This window comes from Carassius auratus, chromosome 43 (genome assembly GCF_003368295.1).
Source record: "Carassius auratus strain Wakin chromosome 43, ASM336829v1, whole genome shotgun sequence".
Lineage (NCBI taxonomy): Eukaryota > Metazoa > Chordata > Actinopteri > Cypriniformes > Cyprinidae > Carassius > Carassius auratus.
This window is the reverse complement of record NC_039285.1, coordinates 4374127-4391583: the sequence shown is the minus strand read 5'-3', so window position 1 is coordinate 4391583 and position 17457 is coordinate 4374127. Positions and strand designations below refer to the sequence as shown.

General features: G+C 37.6%; 2 protein-coding genes and 1 long non-coding RNA gene across 5 annotated transcripts; 2 read left to right on the top strand and 1 right to left on the bottom strand.

Moving 5' to 3' along the window:
* The first annotated feature begins 2 nt into the window (after positions 1-2).
* Positions 3-5924, top strand: LOC113061505 (uncharacterized). Of its 2 annotated transcripts, XM_026230662.1 has the most exons (10): positions 3-123; positions 964-1003; positions 1075-1191; positions 1352-1576; positions 1880-2236; positions 2337-2464; positions 2560-2701; positions 3359-3596; positions 3707-4285; positions 4814-5923. In XM_026230662.1, the coding sequence occupies exons 4-10, from the start codon at positions 1373-1375 to the stop codon at positions 4996-4998; spliced, it is 1833 nt and encodes a 610-aa protein (XP_026086447.1). In that variant the 5' UTR covers positions 3-123; positions 964-1003; positions 1075-1191; positions 1352-1372; the 3' UTR covers positions 4999-5923. The 2 variants fall into 2 exon arrangements, with proteins under 2 accessions (XP_026086447.1, XP_026086448.1); XM_026230663.1 differs by lacking the exon at positions 3-123 and having other exon boundaries at positions 460-1191; positions 4814-5032; positions 5249-5924.
* LOC113061506 (uncharacterized) lies at positions 5162-7461 on the bottom strand. Its single transcript, XR_003278375.1, has 2 exons — positions 6442-7461; positions 5162-6354 (listed from the first exon to the last, which is right to left on the bottom strand). It is a non-coding gene; the product is annotated as an uncharacterized LOC113061506 (long non-coding RNA).
* Positions 7462-8523: 1062 nt separating this feature from the next.
* LOC113061502 (sushi domain-containing protein 3-like) lies at positions 8524-16503 on the top strand. Of its 2 annotated transcripts, none has more exons than XM_026230657.1 (7): positions 8524-9142; positions 9290-9403; positions 9579-9692; positions 11828-12019; positions 12237-12393; positions 12701-12889; positions 15472-16503. In XM_026230657.1, the coding sequence occupies exons 1-7, from the start codon at positions 8962-8964 to the stop codon at positions 15671-15673; spliced, it is 1149 nt and encodes a 382-aa protein (XP_026086442.1). In that variant the 5' UTR covers positions 8524-8961; the 3' UTR covers positions 15674-16503. The 2 variants fall into 2 exon arrangements, with proteins under 2 accessions (XP_026086442.1, XP_026086441.1); XM_026230656.1 differs by having other exon boundaries at positions 8525-9142; positions 9576-9692.
* Positions 16504-17457: the final 954 nt, after the last annotated feature.

The following is a 17457-nucleotide window of genomic DNA, read 5'->3' as shown; positions in this document are numbered from 1 at the left end:
CCATTCGGGTCTGCTGTGTGTATTGTTCAAGCGTGAATAAGCAAATCTACTACAGTAATGTCTACCCGTGACAAATTAATTTGGCGGATGGATGCGCCGGGTTTTGTTTGCATTTCTTCGAAAGTAATGAAATGCCCAGTGGTTTTATTGTATTTATAACAGCCGTTTTTACAGTGTGTCACAGAAGGCTTGGTAGCCATTTTGAATTGTATTATGTCATAGCTGGAGCGAGGATGCTTGGGCAATGCAGTGCAGTAGAAAGGCTTTGCCTTTACTTTTGTCTGAAGGAGAATATGGAGTGCTCTGTTTGAAATTCTAAAGAATTATAAAAAATGATTAAACCAGAAGAATAAAAATTATTATGCTATGCTTATTTTGATTTCGTTTTATTATGTGATATTTATGCCATAAGATCCTAAAGACTACAACAGTCCATAGCATAGCATATATACCATAGAAAAATAAGTGTGCATTCCATTGCAAGTCCATTTTTGCAGGCGACTTGCAAATGAAGGAATGATTATTTCAGTTTTCTTGAGATTTTCTGCATTTGCAATATTTCTTAATCTGTTGGGTCCTTTTTCGAAAACATGTATTTGCATCAGCTTTTCTCACTTCAATGTCATCCTCCTCACTTCTGCTTCAGCGGAAGAGGAGATGACAGTATATAAATCTCTTTTAGGACTGAGAGTCTGTGACAGGATGGACGTCATTGCACTCAGGTTCAAGAATCAGGTTCAGGTTTCCCTTTATGGTGCAGGATAACATTCAATGGCATTTCTTGTCAAACAACATTTCTAAAAGTTTTATCCCTTCCTTTTACTATTGCTTCTAGAACACAAAATAATCCTACTTTCAGAATGCTGAATTATAAATAAATGGCACAAGTCATTTCAAGAGCCTTAATAAAATTAATGCCTGTAGAGTGGTTCATTCTTCAAAAAAATGTTCTTTTGTGTTCAGCAGAAGAAAGAAATTCATACAGGTTTGGAATAACTTGACGGTGAGTAAATTATGACAGATTTTAATTTTTGTGTGAACTATCCCTTTAAAACCTGTTTCCATACACATCAGATGTCACTAGATGGACAGTGGCTCACTATGGCAACAGTACACAGTAGAGACAGGAATCATTGTTCAGCAGGTCATTACTAGAGACCGTACAAAACTGTGTTTTGGGAAACAAGAACGGTATGAACACTTTTTTGTGTGTTTGTTTTATTTGTATTTTAATTTTTACATTTGCGTTCTATATGAAAAATTGAAAAAAGCTAGGCTATTTGTGTTACCAGAAGTTAGTCGGATCGGTCCTTAATTCAGCTGTGAATGAGAAAATTCTACTGTGTTGCAGATAATTCTGTCAGACTTGATAATGTCATCAAGTCCTCAGGTATCTCACAGCCAAAGTGTCCTTCCCTTGTTCGTGGGTAAAGGCAGAAATATCACCTTCGTTCTGGACTCCTCTGTGGGAATAAATGGCTTTTTGGGACCAGTGAAGAATCTCATCATACAAACCTTGATTACTAAAGCTTCACTAAGAGACAAGCTCTTCAACATTATCAGCTTTTCATACAAGGTAAATTTACAATGAATCATTTTATATGTATACATTTTTAATGTCTCACGTTCCGGTATTGGACAATGCAGTATTATAGTCTCCAATATAGATGATGCTACATGTTTGGTTTATTAATTTTTTTTAATCAAATATAAACCCTGGACAGATTGTCGGTCCATTGCAGGATTAGGTTTATATTATTTAATTACTTGCATTACTGGCAAACTATTCTCCTGTTTGACACTGTAAAGCTTCTTTGACACAATCTGTATTGTATCATACGCTATACACATAAAGTTGACTTGACTTATATTTTACTAGTCAACACCGTGGTCTTCTCACATGATGCCCTGCACCCCTGATGTAGTCTATGAAGCACTGAGCTGGATCCACACATTACAGACAAGTCCTGGCAGAGACCTCCACTCAGCACTGGCCTTAGCTTTCTCTGACCCTGTCTGTCATTCTGTCCACTTGGTGACCACCGGTCTCCCAGACAACCCATCACAATGTCTAGCTTCATTATCAACCCTGGTGACGCGCCCCGTGAATACATTTTACATCTCTGACAAGACTCCCATGAACACGGACATATCAGACTTCTTGCAGTGCATCACCTCCACCACTAGAGGAAGCTGTTACGTCATGACGCTCAACTCAGCTGGCAACGTGGACCAGGTGAGATATTGAGTGTTTGTATGGTGTCCACCACTTATAAGGTTTATCCTTTGTTAATCAGATTCATTTATTTGAAAATGTAATGTTTTTAAACGAACAGGTCAGTTTGCTGTATTCAACGGATGACTTGATTCAAAAGCCATCATACTCTGAGGACCCGTGCAATTCAGTGGACTTCAATCAGGTCCCAATCTACAACTTCACAAGTGTCTGTTCCTTACCATACTGGTAAGTTTTTTTTTTTTTTTTTTTTTTTTATTGGAAAGAGAGTAAGTAAGACAAAAGGCAAGAACTGATTACATTGTGGATTTATATCTTTGCAGGTGTTCCCCTATGAATCCTTTTAGTACAGTTTCATGTGTATCTGCAAGGGTAATGCGAGGTGCTGAGCTTTTTCCTGGCTGTCGTGTGTTAGCCAGAAGAGAGATAGATGGGTTTTACTACATGGGGACAATCATACATCAGGTACCATAAATATAAAGAACATTATCATGAACACTCCTGGTCAATAGGGGGGTCTGTTGGTTTGTTTCTATAAAAAGCCTTTTATTGTCAGCAAGGTTGAATTTATTTGATAAAAAATATATATATAATAATGTAAAAACAGTAATGCTGTCAAATGTTATTTCATAAAAAAAAAAAAAGAATCTAATTTAATATGTAATTTATTCCTGTGGTGGCAAAGTTGAATTTTCAGCAGCTATTACCTACATTGATTTGAGATTCAAGAAACATTTATTATTATTATTGAAAACGCTTATTTTTGTGGAAACTGATATATATATATATATATATATATATATATATATATATATATATATTTAGGATTTTATTTCTTAAATGAATGGCAAGGTCATAAGAACAACTTTAACTTGATATAAAAACTTTTGTAGCATTAAAAATGTCTTAACTTTAATACATTCTTCCTAAAAAAAATTCTTTAAAAATGTTTTTATAAAAATTAAAAATAAAAATAATAAAAATACTGACCTAATTTTTAGAAAGTGTTTCTTTAAATATAGTCAGCACTTCAAATTCCAAATAATACTGATTTTTTGTAATTTTTTTTTTATCCAGATCACAATTTATTAAACATTAAAAAAAATTCTTGTCTGTCTCCAGGGCAGAGGAAATCTTTACACGGTGGAGTTTGATAAGTTTGGACCTAAAGGAAATACATTCATGGACACATTAAATACAATTCAACCAATTTGCCAGCCTGATATGGTCAGTCTAGCCAGTGCACATAGGCACAGTATTGTACCAGGAGACACTGTTCTGGCACCGTGGGAGCCAGACATGAGACGATATGGGCCTGGAAGAGTCATCTCTGGTATGGAGCCAAGAGATCCACTTAAAAGTAAGATGTATATACAGATTTTGAACCAATACTTTTTGAGCATCATATGAGTGATAGGCGGAAATGAATAAACCTAGGAGAATTGGCTCAAATCTGTTGTCTCATTAAAGGTGACGAAGGTCTTTTGGGACTCCAGGTTCTCTTCTGGAATGGGATGACAATTCATGTTCCCAAACAGCTGTCAGTATGGATTCCAGCCTCTCATCATGAGCAAATTATCAAAGACCTCCATCATTATTCATCTCGGCCATGTTGCTACAGGGTTTCCCACTGCGGCACCATGAATTGTTTTGATTTGCCATGTCACCAATGCAACCACCACAGTCTGCCCTCCATCCCTCCATGCCACTGTCCAGTCAAGAGATGCTGGCCAGTGTTCATGCCATCTCCACTACTGAATAACCAAAGGAGAGATGAGCTGAAGAGCAAATTAGATCTCCAACTGAAAGAACTACAGAGCTCTCAACAGACACAAGTGCCTTCGTGTTCTTCATCATCAGCCTCTGACTCAGATGAGAATGAGGAGGATAATGCAGCTGAGAAACACAGGCCTTCAAGGTCAGAACTTGTGAACCGATCAATAAACACAGACATTTCCTGCCTGAGAAAGCCATACGCTCAACCTGAGACCAGACTGGCCTGGAGATACTGGAAAAGGGGATCTTCAGAACCACAGCACAAGAAACCAGGTAATGACAAAATATTTACAATATAGCTGTCAAAATGGACAAATATAATAATAATTAAAAAAAAACAACACTTAATGAACTGACAGTTTTTTTTTTACCATATATAAAATGTTTGGGGTCAGCATGTTTTTGTTTGTTGAAAGAAATAAATATTTTAATTCGGAAGGGATGCATTAAATTGTTTAAAAGTTACAGTTAAGACACAATGTTGCAAAATATTCCTATTTCAAATAAATGCTGTTCTTAGTCCTGAAAAAAGTATCAAAGTATTTTATCAAGACTTTTATGAACACCAAATCAGAACTGTTTTTTTTTTAAATAATGATAAAAAATCATAATCATCTGATCATAATCATACTGACCACAAACTTTTGAACAGTAGTGTACTGTACATGGTACGAAAATGTGCAGATGAACTAAACAATTTAGAATTATTTGGTCTAAATTCAAGTGCCAAAAAAAAAACAAAAGAAACCTTTGTCTTAAAATAATTTTGTACTGACTCACTGAGTGTTCTTGGTATTTCAGGAAGAGCAGTCCCGTCTCCAAATGTCAGCCATTCTTGGCCTAGGGACACTGGGAATTCTGGGAGCTCTACAGATAACACTATGATGACCAATCACAGCTCTTTATTTAAGCTGGTTCCTGATTCACCAAAAAGAAGAGTTAATATGAGGGAAATATTTGGATCAGCACAAGGCCAACTAAACTGATAGTTCCACAGCCAAAGTGTTCTGAGTATCGCCAGTGAGCTTTTGCTGATTCCCTCCACCCCACCCTCCACCCCCAAATATATAAATATTCCTGAATATTAAACAATAACACTTATGAATACTCAAAAAAAAAAAAGTCAGTGCATTTACAATTGTGCAAGTCCTCAATTAAGTCACTTTATTTTAGATATAATAATATACAGGTGAGGTTCCGAGTTTGAATGTAAGACTCATGCTTTCTTCTGCATAGATGTGGACAGTTTTCGTCTGTGACTTTGTGTCCTGCATTGCTGCTGTGATGGAATAGGTGCCTGGAGACACTTCAATGAAGAAATCCTCTGGTTCTGATGACCCCTTCAAACAAATATGTAGATGAACCAAAAGAGTGGATTTGCAGAATAAACTTTGTAAATATGGCCTGGTTAAATATAGTTCCTCTATGCTCAAAACCAACATGATTTACTATGCTTATACGTTAAGTTCATACAAAATATGACATTTCACACTGTGACCCCAATTTATCGTCAGCTTTTAAAACTGGGTAATGGAACATTTCCCACTTGTACTGTGGAAGCAGAGTTAGAACTGCTTTTTACCCAGGTTATGAAACTCTTCACTGGAGCACTGTTGCACCATTAACCAAACATGTCCAGTGTGAAGCAATGTGGTGTTAGAATGTTACAACTAGATAATTAGCAACAGACACCTGATCACCCGGCTCATATTCATGTGCTTTGGACAGTCACTGAAAAACTTGATAGCAATTGCAACAGCCTATGTATGGTTTTATGTAAACAGACTGCATGCGTCCAAGCAATGACACAGACTCTTCAAATATGCAAAGAACATCAACACCTGGTTTAGAAATGTACAGTTTGAAATGTCAGCATACGAATACCCAGGATTAATTTTTAACCCCAAATAAATTTTGAGCAGTGTGAAACGTGAAGCAAGATAACCCAGTATTCCATCTAACTGAGGTTTAGAATGACCCAGGGTTAACTATTTCAAGTGTGGAAATCCCTATAATGGCAAAAAAGTATGGCATATATTTTTGTCAAGTTCAGTACTTACAGTGTCTCATCTGATGGCTGCACTAGCATTCTGTTTCTGGTCTGCGGTCCTCAACATCTGCTGGGAATGGTAGCGACAGATGTGTTCTCGCTCTCTGGGCTGAGCAAGGTGCATAGTCTCATAAAACTTCTGTCAAAGAGATAACAGATTTTTTTCTCATTCAAATCTCAAAGTGCAAGTTAATGAACAAAACATTTTCACCTTGCATTGTCTGGTGGTTTCTGACATGTACTCAACTATTTTTGAAAAAGCATGGTCCAATTCTGAATGGAAAATTTCACTCTGTAACACGGGGGAAGAAAAATCAAAGCATTAGTCTCGTGGACATCACTTTTAGTGATCAAAGCAATACCAACTGAGTCTACACACCTCTGAGTTTATTTCATTGTGGTTGAACACGGGTGATGAACTTGGTATTGTACTTGAGCAGCTAACAGATTGTCTCTTTGCTTTTTTCAACACCTCCTGCCCAAGTTTAGATGAACGGCGCAGGGAAGAGTCTAACCAGGATTCTTTGGCCATCAACACAAGCGTCTTGGACTGCACTACAATTGAATTTTCGCCAAAGATTTAAACGCATGTATGCCAAAACTACGAACATACGCCCTCGTCTGCCATTTAAAACCCACAATGCAAAACTTACCCTCCAGTTACACCCTGAATGTCCATTGTTTGCTCTTTGAACTCTATAAACTGGTCGTCGCATTCAGACAAATATTTCCAAACTGTTGCTTCTGTATGTTAGTGATGGACGAGTGAGGCTAAGATAAATTGAAAGTTGAAATTCATTTCTTCCTTTCCCACGGGTTGCTGGGAAATGAAGTATTTTGTCCAGGGCTAAAAATACATTTTAAATCTACTAATATTGATAATACATATATATTAGAAAAGTATATTATGTTGCTTTCGGGGAAGTCGTGGCATAGTGGTTAGGGAGTTTGACTCTTAGCCCTAAGGTTGTGGGTTTGAATCTCGACTGGCAATACCATGACTGAGGTGTTCTTGAGCAAAGCACTGAACCCCCAACTGCTCCCTTGGGCACCGAAGCATAAATGGCTGCCCACTCCGGGTGTGAGTTCACTACTGTGCACTTTGGAGGGGTTAAATGCAGAGCACAAATTCTGAGTAAGGGTCACCATACTTGTCTGAATGTCACGTCACTTTTTTTCTAACATTTCAACTGTCAAGATGTTCAATACGACAGTCTACTGTTTAAAAAATGTAAAAGTATTTATACCTTTAAAAAAAAATCATCTTCTATTCATCTAAAAATGTAAAAGTATTTATACCTTTAAAAAAAAAATCATCTTCTATTCATCTGTTTCCGTCATGTGACTTTTTATGGCCATTCGCGATATTTCTGACCAGTTGTCTATTACTAAATTTACACCACCGAGATTGCACAGAAGCACTTCTGGCATTCCTAGATGTTTTCATGCAGGCTGTCTGATGCTGCTCAGAGCTGGCATAAATGCATTTACATGGATACAACTGTATGCTTAGCCTATAAGGTCTGAGGTGGGTTAGAGCAGGCTTAATTTAGTCTGGCCTTTATGCATTACATCTTTACACATAATTTTAGTAAGGTACAGAGCAGCCTTAACTCGGCTGTGTAAATATGCCTTTTGTTTATGACAATGAGCGGGACTTTAAAAAAAAAAAACCTGTCCAAAAATATAAAGAAACCGTGTGTGTGTGTGTGTGTGTCTGATGTTTGTGAATGTTAGTTATGGAAAGATCTGCTAATTGCTAAAAGTAGTAATCACAATTATTACTCTGCCCTGTTAATATTCACGAATAAATAATATTCACAATAACAACAAATCAATGTTCCCATTCTCAAAAAAAAAAAAAAAAAAAGTAAACGCACTGAATGCAGCTGAAAAAAGCTGTTGTTATTTTATTGTATCTCTGGGAACAGATCCATCCTGTGACGGCTCTGTGGTTTATCAAACATTCATAAGGCATTCTACAGGAAGAAAGCCATAAATGGGCAAACAAAACAAAAGAGGAAGTGCAAGCACTGAATGCATGGACTTTAATATATATCTTGACACTGTTACCAAGGTTTCAGTGCTATCCAGTGAGGAAACCTCCCAATAGCATCCTTCTTACACTTCCCACGCAGTCTAACAGGCTCTCTGCACTGAGATTGAAACCCACTGTGCTCATCCAAGTGAACAGAATTCATTCAACTGTACTGGTGTTGGGTCTATGTGCATCTTTAAACACCATCTGCTGCAACACACTCAGTTTATACACACACGTTTATTATGTTTTGAGGTGCACAAGAAAACGCATTATAAGTCAACATGCTGATTTGATTATATAAATATATAATTCAGTGTGCCTGCAAATTGTGGCTCTGTTTTCACTCTCTGCAGATATGGGACAGAGGCTCACATACACAGAGCCACATGCCCTGATTCACCCTTGACTGTCCCGAGAGGGAAAGAGAGAGTGTGGACGAGGTACTGGAGAGAGGAGATTAAGAGTGCACAAAATTACATCCACACGTGCACTTCATGTTATGTAAGAGCCTTGACTGCCTCACTGTATGCTGTAGGATAACAGCAGCAGTAAGCAGACAGGCAGAGCAGATGCTGTGTACATACACAGGGAAACCTACACTTAATACAGCAGGAGAAACGGAGAAGAATCTGCCATTTTTTGAAGCTATGGGCATTAGCCTGGATGCACTATGCTTGGATGAGTTTGGATATTCAATGACACTTCTAGTGAAAGGAGCTATTTCTGAGATTCCTTCATGTGGCACTATGAATGGATTATAATCAGCGATGTTTAACTAGCTACGCAGAGTACTGTGATCAGCTCAGGACATATCTGCTGTTTTGATCCTTATCTTGCGGCCCCTGGGGGCCTTTGATCATGACATCCGCATTGTCCTTGATGTGGGTTGTGTGTGGACTGACGGTGTGGTTTCCCCACACTCACGGAGCCTCAGTGAACCCCAATCTGCTCATGACCGCCTCTGATCCAACCACTGATGAGCAACCAATCAATCCAGAGCATCCGACTGAATCTACAGATCCACCCAGCAACAACACAGGTGAGAACAACTGATGACATAGACAGAGAGAGAGAGAGAGAGAGACTATTACATTGAGACAAATATAATACTTCAATACATTTTATGTGGTGCTACAATAACTTGCTTTGTGTGTACTGATTATGTGATTAACTCATATTCATGCAGCCTCACTGAGCCCCAATCTGCTCATACCAACCTTTGATTCGACGACTGATGAGCAACCAGTCAATCCAGAACATCCGACTGAACCTACAGATTTATTCAGCAACAATGACACAGGTGAGATGTGAGGTGCTGATGAAAGCATTACGTTTTTAAGCTTTGAAAAATAACCTTCAGGAAATAAATATCTGGGAAAATATATATTTATGTATATCTTGATATACTTTATATATAGAATATTCATATGTATGAAAATGAAATAAAAAAGAATGGTTTCTCAACACTCAAGCAGCCTCAGTGAGTTCCATTATGCTCATGACCACCTCTGATGCAAGTACTGATGCACAATCAAGCACGCCAAAACATCAGAATGGCTCTACAGATCCACCCAGCAGCAACAACACAGGTGTGAACACTTGAAGACACTCATGAGGATGGATGGATGGATGCATGGATAGATGGATAGATAAATAGAAAGGCAGACACATACAGGTGCATCTCAATAAATTAGAATGTCGTGGAAAAGTTCCTTTATTTCAGTAATTCAACTAAATTGTGTTTTAAATAAATTCAGTGCACACAGACTTAAGTAGTTTAAGTCTTTGGTTCTTTTAACTGTGATGATTTTGGCTCACATTTAAAAAAAGAACTCACCAATTCACTATCTCAACCAACTAGAATATGGTGACATGGCAATCAGCTAATCAACTCAAAACACCTGCAAAAGGTTTCCTGAGTTGAGTGGAAGGAAAAAGTGTGGAAGAAAAAGATGCACAACCAACAGAGAGAACCGCAGCCTTATGAGAATTGTCAAGCAAACTAATTTCAAGAATTTGAGTGAACTTCAAAAGGAATGGACTGAGGCTGGGATCAAGGCATCAAGAGCCACCACACTCAGACGTGTCAAAGAATTAGCTGAACCACAGGCAACGTCAGAGGCGTCTTACCTGGGCTGAGGAGAAGAACTGCACTGTTGCCCAGTGGTCCAAAGTCCTCTTTTCAGATAAGAGCAAGTTTTGCATTTAATTTGGAAACCAAGGTCCATGAGTCCGGAGGAAGGGTGGAGAAGCTCATAGCCTAAGTTGCTTGAAGTCCAGTGTTAAGTTTCCACAGTCTGTGATGATTTAGGGTGCAATGTCATCTGCTGGTGTTGGTCCATTTGTGTTTTTGAAACAAAATTCACTGCACCTGTTTACCAAGAAATTTGAGCATTTCATGCTTCCTTCTGCTGACCTGCTTTTTGAAGATGCTGATTTCACTTTCCAGCAGGATTTGGCACCTGTCCACATTGCCAAAAGCACCAAAAGTTGGTTGAATGACCATGGTGTTGATGTGCTTGACTGGCCAGCAAACTCACCAGACCCGAACCCCACAGAGAATCTATGGGCTAATGACAAGAGGAAAATGAGAAACAAGAGACCAGAAAATGCAAATGAGCTTAAGGCCACTGTCAAAGAAACCTGGGCTTCCAGACCACCTTAGCAGTGCCACAAACTGATCCCCTCCATGCCACGCTGAATTGAGGCAGTAATTAAGGCAAAAAAAGCCCCTTCCAAGTATTGAGTACATGTTAAGAAAATAAACATACTTTCCAGAAGGCCAACAATTCACTAAAAATGCTTTTTTATTGGTCTTATGAAGTATTCTAATTTGTTGATTGTGAATTGGTGTTTTTGTTAAATATGAACCAAAACATCACAATTAAAAGAACCAAAGACTTAAACTACTTCTGTCTGTGTGCATTGAATTGATTTAATAGTTTCACAATTTGAGTTGAATTAATGAAATAAATGAACTTTTCCACAACATTCTAATTTATTGAGATGCACCTGTACATAGACAAACTGACAGATAGATAGATAGATAGATAGATAGAGAGAGAGAGAGAGAGAGAGAGAGAGAGAGAGAGAGAGGGAAGAAGAGAGGGAGGGACACTATTTAGCACTTTGTGTACACAAACTCTCCTTACACAATGGGTGAACTGTGTGGAATTAATCAATATTTGATAAAGGGTCTTATCTTTATTTAATCAGTTGCTATTTCAAAAGCGGGGAGTAACTGGGGGGAGGGTGGATTTTAGCAAAAGTATGGTCAAGAAGCTGGATAGGGAAGACAGTCTGATATGTTGGTACCGATACAAAGCAAAATATACTCTCAGAGCATTATGCAAATAGAAGACCTGTACACATGAATGAAAATTCACTGTGGTTTACCACCGGATACAAAGGTGCGTGAGATGTCTCACTACAAAGGACAGATGTCTGCAGTGATGACAGCAAGATGTATGTGGCAGAAAACAAATCTATAACATATGCAAAAAATTGTGGAATTGGAAAGATACAGTGGCAGTCATTCCTCAGAGGGTTTCATCATCATGCATTTTTTGGATTTGAAAGCTGTTACAGAATGACTGAATACACTCAGCCAAGTGTTATGAGACAAATTATTATTTAATCGCAGTTTAACACAACATAAAATATTGAAAGCCTGTATCTACCATTGTATCTATCTACACTTCTGTATGTCAATGTGTTCCTCTAGGACATGCGTGTATTTATGTGCTTCCCCCACGACGGGGATCATACTATGTGGAGCACGGCACGGGGGTATCTGTGGGATCCATGCTGGTGTTCTGGTGTAAGGAGGGCTACCAGCTGGTTGGCCATGAGAAAATCACATGCATCCTACATGCGGGTGTCCCTCGATGGAGCAGCTACCTGCCAGTCTGTGAGAGTAAGGCAACCATGTGGTCTTATCATCATCCTAATTCCCCTTATTATTGTTTCCATAGACAACTTTATCCATTTCCATTAAATGTAAATTAATATATGATATTAAAATCTGTAAGTGTATGTTTTAGTATAAAATACCTTATATTTACAGGGATTCTTTTTTCAGTTGAAATATAATTGGCCATCATATCTGGTAAAATAAACACTACACTTTTCAGGTATCCCTCGGCCAAATGACCAGGGACTTCGCATTGCTTTACTGGTGTCTGTTGTGAGCGGGGTGGTCATTCTTGTCATGACTGTGTGCTTCCTCATCTGCTGTTGTCAAGAGTGCATGAGGAAAAAGAAGGAAAAGCGTCGGATGGGTAGAAGCAGGTTAGTCATTTTAATACAATAACCTGAAAGATTACATATTTTGAATTTTAAAATCATTAAAAAACACTTAAATATACAGGAGCCCCATAGCTATACTTAAAGATGAATGTATAAATGTTATTGTGGATTATATCAAGTTATTAAACCAAGTGGGATTTAAAAATGTTATTACACAATATTAAGACAACATTTTTGGACATATTCTGATTGTCAAATATTAGTGCAATTGACATCATATACCTTGACTACCTGGTTAAATTAAATTATTATTATTATGTTATTGTGTTGGTACTGTCTTCACTTTCAGGAGAAAGGAAACATGGAGCTCTAGGTCTCGGAGGAGCCCATCCTGGTTGGAGCGAGAGCATATAGATTGGGAGGCATTCCCTCCACCTAAACTTTTCGGCCTGTCCCAGCGTCTTGACCAACCTCTGCCTCCTGGTAGTTCTGTTTATTCAGAGGTCACCAGAGCCTATGAGAACAGAGGGTATGAGAGGTAAAGGAAATCATCGTAAAACATCTTTTAAAAAAATTAAAGAAATGTTTCTTGAGCAGCAGATATTAGACTAATTTACACTGTGTTGCAAATTATTATGCAAGTGACATATCAAAAGGATTTCGGTACAATACAGAGTAATATTTTTCTTTGTTGTTTTTCACATCATTTCAGGTAACTGGTATCTATCTCGGACTGGTTTGGACAATAGTTTGCCAGGTCTTCTTCGGTAAATGGAAACCCTACTTAAAGAGGTTGTTGCACATTATTAAGCAAGTCACAGTTCTCATGAAATATGGTGAGGAAGAAAGATCTTTCTGAAGATGAGAAGTATGAAACAATGCAATGTCTTGCAAAAGGCATCAAAACAAACTATATTTTGTAAAAAGCAAATAGAGATTATTGAACTGTCACTAGATTTGTGAGTGACTTAGAGCACAAAAGATCTTGGTCAGATGAAGATTTATTAAGGAAAGTTTCTGTCAAACAAATGAACTGTATTGTAATGCCAGCTTTAAAAAAGCCACTGGTGAGCAGCAGACAGGTGTTTGAGTCTCAAGATACTCTCAAGATACTCTCCATGCAGAATGGCAGTTGTGTGTAAAGCTGCGTTTCAGTCATTGCTAACCAAACCTCTCAAACGAGAAACCTGCACAGTGGCTGTAGAAACACATTTTCAAACTGTTTAGCACCATGGTATTATATACAGAATGGGATGGTGCGTCATCCTACATGAAAATCCTTTTATTTCAGAGAACACTATAATCTTAATTTTATACCACAGCAGAAAATGGTCCGTTATGAAATCCACATATATTGCAGAAGTCATTTTGACGCCCTAAAATGACCTGAAATCTCCCTTCCCAATATTCCAACCTAAATCATCACCCACCGCCTCGTTGCTGATGTTGCAGTCTTATTGGAATACGATAGCCATTCATCAACTATCAGAAATCCATTTATCTGGACCATCCGTTGTACTGAAGCATTCGTAAGTGAGTAAAACTATTTTAAAACAAGTCTTCGTGTGTTTCTACAGCCAATGTGCGGATTCCTCTTTGCGAGTTTTGGTTCGCAATTCCTTAATAAATCTTCATCTGACCAAGATCTTCTAGCACATAAGATATTGGTCAGATTAAGATTTATTAAGGAAAGTTTCTGTCAACCAGAAGTCACTCACAAATCTCTTAACGGTTCAATAATAGTTAGCAAAATATTGTTTGTTTAATATTTGCTGTTAGCAAAATATTGTTTGTTTTGATGCCTTTTGCAAGACATTGCATTGTTTCATACTTTTTATCTTCAGAAAGATCTTTCTTCCTCACCATATTTCATGAGAACTATGACCTTGATTAATAATGTGGAACAACCTCTTTAAGTAGGGTTTCCATTTACCTAAGCAGACCTGGCAAACTATTGACCAAACCAGTCTGCGATAGATACCAGTTACCTGAAATGATGTGAAAAACAACACCAACAAAAATCTGACTCTTCATTGTACCGAAATCCTATGTCAAATGCATAATAATTTGGAACCAAGTGTATGTAGGATTATATGACATTTAAAGACTAGTTTAATGACTGCTGATAATTTTGCTTTGCCATCACAGGAATAAATTACATTTTAAAATGGAATGCAACAGAAATAGCCTCTCTTCTGCCTATATTCGTGGCACAATAAAGGCCCCTTAGGTGTATTGAAACCCACATCCAGAGCCCACTCGCTACCATACCACATTTTTTTATATTATGTAATATGTGGGAGGATGTTTTAAGCCATAAAACATATACTGTAAGATCTGGGGCCTGTACCATGATGGTAGCTGAACAAATTCAGAGTTACAGGATTAGTTTCGAATTGACAAAACCAAACCTCTCCAATCCGGCTTTGTTGGTGCCATGATGCTGTTCATCAACTTTCTTTGTCAACTCAGGCTTTGATCCTGAGTTTGTGGAGCGTGTGCACATGAATGTGACCTCATTGGTGAACAGCCAATCACGAGCCTTGCAACACAAAGCAAGTTTGATTTACTTCTCGCAAGATACCCAGCGAGATTCATAACTAAAGGTTTTGCTAAAGGTTAAGAGATTTGGAGTAAGATAAACTGGAGTGACTTTGTCAGACATGTGTCACCTCTCTCACATCTGATTGGTCCAGCTTCACTTTGAGATCTCTAACCCAGAACATAACCTTCCCCAGAGCAGGTAAGCCGTGGAGTGTAAGTTACTATGACAATGAATGCCGCTATAAGCCAAGCCACTTACGTGGTACCTAAAACCCAGGATTGGTGCAGACTAACCTGAAATTTACCTGGCTAGCCAGCTAATCCAGCTTCATGGTACAGGCCCGTGATTCAGTTTCTGTGATTTTTGTGCATCACAAAACGTTTACATTTAGTTATTTAGCAGAGGCTTTTATCCAAAGCGATTTACAAAGTCAAAGCTATCAGACCAACGAGAGAGCAATAATAATATACAAGTATTGTGACAAGTCTCAGTTAGTCTAGCACAGTGCACATAGCAAGTTGTGTGTGTGTGTGTGTGTGTGTGTGTTTTTTTATTTTTTTCTCCTTTCCACATAGGAGTCAGGAGAGTCTGCTGAGAAGGCCCCATAGCACATACACTTCACACCATGCCAACAGCCAAATCTACCCAGCACTTGTTTTTCAGAGGGTTCCAAATGAGCCAATCCCCTCCGCCTCTTCTACCTCCCCAGTTTACATACAAATCTCTACACCCCCCGAAAACAATGCCCCACAGGCCCTTACTGTTACCCACCCATAGACTTGTCCTAACAGATGCAACCAGTAGTCAATTTCTCTCTTCAGCAGCACTGAATGTGTCCAAGACAATACAGACAACATTGCACATCTGTTGTGGGCAGAAGTGCTTTGATATTTTTAATGTTGATGTCTTTTAATATTTGCTCTATTGTAAATATACTCCATTTTAAGATGAACCATGGTTATTTTTGTCAGATCTTTGATGGCACTAAAGATCCCTAATTTAAATAGAATTGTAAATGGAAGATGGAAGAACATTTTAAAATTGAACAATCGAGCCAAGTCCTTTTGGATTTGCACACTTTAGAAATTTTCTTCAAGGTGGTGAACTTCCATACATTTTCATTCTATTATATTCATAATGTGTTGTAAAACAAAATATATATATATGTATAATATATAAAATATGTGTGTATAAGCCATCTGTAACCTAACTGTAAAATCTGCACTTTAATGCATTTGTAATTGTTGTCTCAATATTTTTTCCTGTGCTCTTAAATGAGTCGGGATGCCCTTGTTGATTTGAGTAAAATTTGCGACATGGGTTTTCTTCAAAACCAGAACAAATGTGGTAAGAAATACAAAACAATCTCTCTCAATTTCATTGGGTGGTAGACACCATTCGTTTAGTGAACCAACACAGAAATTCAAATAATTGTACTTAATTTACATGAACACAACAGAACAAGGACTGATGTATTTAAGATCTTTCGAAAAGAAAGATGAAAAAGGACACCGGACAATACAATTGATATCCTAACAAGAAAAGGTCAGTTTTTATGTCTCAATGTGTTCCGTAACTTCTTATTTTATTTGCTTATTCACATCATACTTTAGACGCTTTTAATAGTTTATACATTTCAAATATATTTGTGTGAGTCTATACACTATATACATTAAAACATTTAGATGTTTTTTGATGAAATACACTTTTCTTAGTGTGTGTGTGTGTGTGTGTGTGTGTATATATATATATATATATATATATATATATATATATATATATACATATATACGCACACACAGTATTTATAATCACTCTGCAAGGATGCATTAAATAGATCTAAGGTGATTAAATGTTCAGACATTTATAATGTTACAAAAGATTTATATTTAAAATAAGTACTGTTCTTTTGATCTTTCTATTTATCAAATAATCCTGAAATTGATGCTAGAAATAATTAAGCAGCAAATGATTTCAAATCAACAATAATAGTAAAAGTTTTTAGGCACCAAAATAACATGTTAATGATTTTAAGGATTATGTGACGCTTAAGACTGGAATAGTGACTGCTAAAAATGTAGCTTTGCTCTCACAGGTAATTGCATTTTTAGATATGTTAAAATAGGAAGAAAATATTTGCCATGTTTTTGTACTAGCAGCAATGTTCTTTATTGTTTACAGGTCTCACTCATCATGGCAAACAGGACATCAAATGTAACCTATACACACACGATCTACAACAGCAGCAGCTATTCAAGCGATTTTCGTCAGTTGTTTCTTACCATTGTGGATAAGTGCAATGATAAAGGTTATACCTATGTTCGCTTACCAATAGAAATTTTAACTCTTGTGGTGAGCTTCCCAAGTAACGTGGCTCTGCTATGGCTGCTAGTGAGGGGCAAGAAAGCTCTATCACCCTCTGAAGTTTTGGGACTCAATCTTGCCATGCTGAATGTCATATTCTGTATCAGTCTCCCTCTTGATATGTACATTTCTTTGAGTGTACGCTCCGGACAGCTCCTGGCAGTTTCAGAGGCCATTTCTATCCTCAACCTGATTGG

Coding starts and splice junctions, on each gene's coding strand:
- LOC113061502 (XM_026230656.1), top strand. CDS start 8,962: ATGACATCCGCATTGTCCTTGATGTGGGTTGTGTGTGGACTGACGGTG. Junction 9,143..9,289: donor TCCACCCAGCAACAACACAG/GTGAGAACAACT, acceptor ATATTCATGCAG/CCTCACTGAGCCCCAATCTG. Junction 12,394..12,700: donor CGTCGGATGGGTAGAAGCAG/GTTAGTCATTTT, acceptor CTTCACTTTCAG/GAGAAAGGAAACATGGAGCT.
- LOC113061505 (XM_026230663.1), top strand. CDS start 1,373: ATGTCATCAAGTCCTCAGGTATCTCACAGCCAAAGTGTCCTTCCCTTG. Junction 1,577..1,879: donor TTATCAGCTTTTCATACAAG/GTAAATTTACAA, acceptor ATATTTTACTAG/TCAACACCGTGGTCTTCTCA. Junction 4,286..4,813: donor ACCACAGCACAAGAAACCAG/GTAATGACAAAA, acceptor TTGGTATTTCAG/GAAGAGCAGTCCCGTCTCCA.